Source organism: Cupressus sempervirens, chromosome 7 (genome assembly GCF_028749045.1).
Source record: "Cupressus sempervirens isolate cs-2001-9-10 chromosome 7, ASM2874904v1, whole genome shotgun sequence".
In the NCBI taxonomy this organism is placed as follows: Eukaryota; Viridiplantae; Streptophyta; class Pinopsida; order Cupressales; family Cupressaceae; genus Cupressus; species Cupressus sempervirens.
The window spans coordinates 739,160,103-739,165,862 of NC_143124.1; the positions used below are offsets into that span (position 1 = coordinate 739,160,103).

At 36.0% G+C, this 5,760-nt stretch overlaps 1 protein-coding gene across 1 annotated transcript; it reads left to right on the top strand.

Annotated features, from left to right (window-relative positions):
* Positions 1–207: 207 nt before the first annotated feature.
* Positions 208–2,958, top strand: LOC149549374 (L-type lectin-domain containing receptor kinase SIT2-like). The gene is made up of 2 exons (XM_089792782.1): positions 208–351; positions 520–2,958. The coding sequence occupies exons 1-2, from the start codon at positions 326–328 to the stop codon at positions 2,528–2,530; spliced, it is 2,037 nt and encodes a 678-aa protein (XP_089648908.1). The 5' UTR covers positions 208–325; the 3' UTR covers positions 2,531–2,958.
* The last annotated feature ends 2,802 nt before the right edge of the window (positions 2,959–5,760 follow it).

Here is a 5,760-nt window from a genome sequence, read left to right on the forward strand (position 1 = left end):
TGATTGACAACACACACAAATTTCACATGCTAATTAAATTGACAATAAACTAATTCATAATTGACAAGAGACACAAATTTAACACCTACTCTAACACATCTACAATAAGAATTTCATTCAAACTAAAACTCTTTGACTCAATCCTAAACTAAACTTGTGTTACCAGCAACTTAACAAAGTTTGCCACGTGTAACAATTATTGTTGACTACTGTTAGAGCATTAACTTCACAACACAATGCACGAATTTCTAATTTTTGCTTTACTTATGCACTATGCTCATATTCGAAAAGCCAGAGACACGAGAAGACACGACACGCAGAAACAATGGAAATTTTGCGACACGCTAAAAGGTAAATCTGCATCATCTTCATCTTGTAATAGTGGAATACTCAAATTTATTTTCCCCTTCTCAGATGTACTTCTAGTTAAACTTTGGCTCCTACGGAAGGAATTGTGTCCGTCTCCTTTGGATTTTTATGTCCGATTATGATATACTGCTGGTCATTATGTTCGGACAGGATCTGGAAGTCGAGCTGGATCTTCAGAGTGAAAGGCTTCAGTGTGGTCCTTGTACTTTTTCTCCTCCCCACCTCTCTTATTGCCCGAGATCAGACAAATTTTATCTTTAACCAATTCAACGCGTCGACTCTCGAATTGTATGGGAATGCTTCAATGGAGTCCAATGCAATCTCCCTTAATGGTCGATTTCAATTTAGTATAGGCCGTGCTTTTTATCCATACCCTGTGCGTATGAAAGATTCTGGCTCTCTGAATTCCACTTTCTCTTTCAGCACAACTTTTGTGTTTAGCATTGTCCCTCCTTTAGCTTCACAACCTGGGTTTGGATTGGCGTTTATGATGACGCCGCAGAGATCACTTAAGGGTTTTTACCCAAGTCCGTACCTTGGTTTGATTAGCAATTTATCAGTTATGGGAAAGCCGTCTAATCATCTATTTGCAGTCGAGTTCGACACTCTAAGGAACATGGAATTTCACGACATCAACTACAATCACGTTGGCGTGGATCTCAATGACCTTTGGTCTGTAAATTCTACGCCTGCAGGCTACTGGATTAACAGCAGCCGATTCCAGGATTTGGATCTCAAAAGCGGACGGAACATTCAAGCTTGGATATATTATGACAATTCTAACAAGGAGTTAAAAGTCACCATTGCTGAGGCCGGTCTAGATAGCCCACAAAAACCACTGTTACATTTGAAAAATATGTCCCTCTCCAACATTCTGGAAGAAGAGATGTACGTTGGTTTCTCAGCAGCTACAGCAAGCATTTATGAAGAGAATTATATCCTGGCCTGGAGCTTTGCTACAAACAGAATTTCCCTGCCCCTGAATACATCTTCTCTTCCATCCTTTGTACGCAAGGAATCAAGGAGCTCAAACTCCAAACTGATAGCTGGTGTAATTAGCACAGCTTGCGTCGTCCTGGTTGTGGTAGTGGCAGCATCACTTGTGTGGTTGAGAAGATTAAAGCAATACAAAGAGCTTATTGAAGAATGGGAGATGGAGTATTGGCCTCACAGGTTTAAGTACAAAGACCTACATACTGCAACTAAGGGTTTCAGAGAGGAAGAACTTTTGGGATCCGGAGGCTTCGGGCGAGTGTACAAAGGAGTCCTTGCCACAAACGGCCTCCAAGTAGCAGTGAAATGTATTATTAGACAAACAGATGATGGGGTGAAGGAATTCATAGCAGAAATCTCCAGTCTTGGTCGCCTTCAGCATCGAAATCTTGTGCAGATCAGAGGATTCTGCAGGCGGGAGAAGCAGCTGTTCATAGTATATGACTACATGCCTAATGGAAGCCTGGATAAGATGATATTTGGAAACCCAAAGAAGAGGCTAAACTGGGACCAGAGGTACAGAGTTATCAGAGACGTGGCTTCAGGTTTGTTGTATCTTCACGAAGAGTGGGAGAAATGCGTAGTGCACAGAGACATCAAGTCCAGCAATGTTCTGCTAGACTCAGAGTTGAATGGGAAGTTAGCGGATTTTGGGCTTGCCCGTCTGTACGAGCACAACAAAAACTCACACACTACTCGAGTGGTTGGAACGCTGGGGTATATCGCACCGGAGCTGGTACACACGGGAAAAGCAAGCCCAACTACAGATGTGTTCAGTTTTGGCATATTGATGTTGGAGGTTGCATGCGGAAGGAGACCCTTTGATCCCTCCTTCCAAACTGATCGGACACTCATGGTGGATTGGGTGAGAGAGCTGCACGCCACAGGCAATCTGATGGATGTAGCAGATCCGAATCTTGGTGGGCAATATGTTGAAGGTGAGATGGAGAGAGTGCTCAAACTGGGGCTGATCTGTTCTAACCGTCAGGCAGAAGGCAGGCTTGGAATGAGACAAGTTGTGCAAATACTTGAAGAAGAGGCTCTGCTTCCAGGCTTTGATGCTCCTTTCTATTTGGAGTCGACCGCACCAAGCAGTTTTGCGAAGTCTGTTCCAGATTACAGTCATAGCAGCGACGCCCCAGTTTCCATGTCTTTGGATGCTCGATAAATTCTACGAAATAAGGTGAAGATCGTTACCTGAATGTGTCAAACTGTATAGCATGGAACTCTCTATGATGAGGCACAGTATAATTTGTTCCAATCCTCACCATCAGATTTTGATTCTCTTTTTTTCTCTTTTTTTTTAAATATTGTCAATGGAAGGTTTGAACTAATGACCTTCCAGAAGGAAGCCACGGGCGATCCTCTTGATGCCCCGTTTTTATATGGATAAAAGTTCACCCAGCAGTACTTGGAACTTTCTTCCGAATTACAGAAGATGCTTCCAATATTTCCAGCTCAAATTCTGTTTTCGGATGTGTCATCGCAGAAGTTCGATCTTCCTATGGAATCTTGTTGCTATTGTTACCTTTGGATATAAGCATTTGTACAAAAATACATATATATTGCTTTTTTGACGCTGCTATTTACTTAGAATTCGTTGGTTTTATGGGTAATAACATTATTAGTTCTTGTCGGTTGGGAATATGAATTTATTCAATAAAATTCAAGCTCAGTTAATGAGTAGTATTTATGAAAACATTTCGAAAGTTGTAGAAAATATTTATTTTAAATAATTGTAGAACTTGTTAGTTTTGGTAGTTGAGAAGTTGTTTAATTATTTTGTTGTTGGAAATGCAAATAATTGTTTATTAATTAATAAATTTCTTATAAGAACACCAACAAACTAATTAGTTAGGGTTTGCTAGGGTGTTATTAATCTTAGTTGTTTATTGGAAACAAATCTTGGTATTCAATTTTTCAACGAGAGTAGTATAAAAGGGTGTTGGTAAGCATTTGGAGGACACAACATTGAGAAGCATTTGTAGTGATAGAAAATGAATTTGTAGTGTTAGCGAAGACACTGTGATAACATTGGTGATAATAGTGGTGGAATTCTATCAAGTGATTGGGAGATGTCAAAGCTTTGTCATTGAGAGGTAAGCAACTTATGTATTTTTTAATTTGTTAAAGTTTAATACAATTCCTCGTCTAAGAACTAGTTTTTACTTGGGAATTTTTCTAAGGACAATTGTATAAAGCTATTGTGTTCCTTGTATTGTGCAATCTTTCCATTATTTTATTGTGAAGTTTAGTTGTGTTATTATTCAATTTATTTTTTGAGCAGTCAGCTAATCTATATCCAAGATAGGAGATTAATAATCATTAGCAGCAATAGAATTTTCCCAAAATTGTCTAATAATTCTAAAAATATTGCATATCAATTATATGATAATTTTTATTTATAAAATTATAAAAATAGCATTTATTCATGTTCAATGTAATAAGGATGAAAATAAAAATTTATTTACCATTATTAAATCACATGTTTGATATAGTTAATTTATTGATTCAAAGTTTTAACTTTTTAAATGGTTACAATATTATATAGATTATAATTGTCACTTTGAATAGATGAATTCAATTTATTTTATCAATTTAGAAAATGAATGCATAGAATTAAAATAGAGGAACAATATTCTAATCTACATTTAACTTTTTTAATTTGAGTAATTCTAAAAATATCATTATCTATATATCTACATGTTCATGTCAAGAAAAATTCATAAAAAATAAAAATACTCTTTATCTTTATTTTATAAATTATAGCACATGTCAACTACATTCAATTCACCAAATCAAGTTTCAGCTTTATTAATGGCTTTAATGACATATACACTTTTTTTTCTACATAGGTAATCGGCTAAACTCTAGATTAGTTATTAGTATTTCATGAAATTAATTATTATTATGATTAAGCATGAGTACGCTCAAACCCAAGACCTACCTCATGTGAGGCTCACAAGTTATTGTGTTGTAGGCTCTTGCCTAAATGAAATATACATTGTTACATACATCATAGAAATGATTTTCTCTTGTGAGATGAAAAAGTAAATTAATTTTTTTTTTTTTTTTAAATTGTTCTAATTAAATAAAATCATTAAATTTAAAACCATTTTGTTTTCTAATATGATACTTTTATTGTCACTTAATTTACTGGAGACAAGTAATTTAATGAAGAAAATTGTAGAAGTTTCACCATGAGTAGAGCTTTGAAAAGGACAAAATCAGGGAACTCTATTTTTTGGAAAAAAGGACTAGAAGTGTGGGAGAATTTGGATAAAGGTGGTATGGTGCCATATATGACTAGAATGAAGGATGCCAAGCTGGAGATTACATAGGTGTTGATTAATAACTGGGACGTGGGTACAGTCACTCTTCTAGGACCTTGCCTCAATTTGGACATTGAAATTATGATAATGATGACAAATCTCAAAGGAAAAGGTATGAATTTCTACAACAATAAATAAATTGCAAAGGAAGTGGTTAGTCAATTTCCTAAGGCTAAGCATAGGGTTCTAGTTAGTGAAAAGGTGGGGAAGGGTTGTAACTACTTCTTCCATTAAAAGTTTATGAAAACTTGTTCTTAAAGCGCTAATCTAGTATATGACTTGTTATGGGAGGTATGATAGGGCATGAAATTATCATTTTGTCTTGTTAAATCATTTTAGATATAAGATTAGGGTTTTCTTCCCATTTTATTTTTTGCTCTCTACCTCATACATCAAGGACGATAAGGAAAAAAAAAATAAACCCATTCTCCATGAAGAATTGATGTGGTTAATTTTTGAGTTTATGATGGATCATGTGAAAAAAACTCTCCCTTTTTCTATCCCTATTAAAGAAAGAAAAAAACCCTAATACCCCTAGCATTAGAAAAGGTAAAAGAAAGAGAATGATAGCTGAGTTGGGGGATCTAAAAGGAGAGTTGGTAAAAAGAAATAAGAAGAGTATGAACTACATGTAAATCATGAAGAATTTGGAACAATCTAGTGAAGAAAATGTCAAGAGCCTAAAAATGGAGGAGCAAGTGGAGAGAGAATACTCTAGTGGGTCTATGGAAAAAAAAATTCAAATCTTCAAGTACTTGTCCCTCCCAAGTTTCTATTCACTCTGAGGAAGTAGATGATAATTTACAAAATAAGGAGATTGGTGGCAAAAACATTGATACTGGTGAAGAAGAGGAGGGAGTTAAAAATATGGAGACTGGTGAAGAAGAGGGGGATTGTGAAAAAGAGGCATCATGTTAGAAAGGACAGGGTTGCCAATGTACCGAAAGATCAACATGTGAATGCCCACTACAACCAATAGTCTTATAGAACCATATGAGGTGATTAAGCCATGTCTCAAATACTATGTAACGAAGCTCTGATACCAATTTTTAGGGGAAAAAAAGTT

Excerpts from the sequence above, each read along its gene's own strand:
- LOC149549374 (XM_089792782.1), top strand. The coding sequence starts at position 326 with ATGGAAATTTTGCGACACGCTAAAAG. Across the intron at positions 352-519 it reads ATTTTGCGACACGCTAAAAG|GATCTGGAAGTCGAGCTGGA; the intron begins GTAAATCTGCAT and ends ATGTTCGGACAG.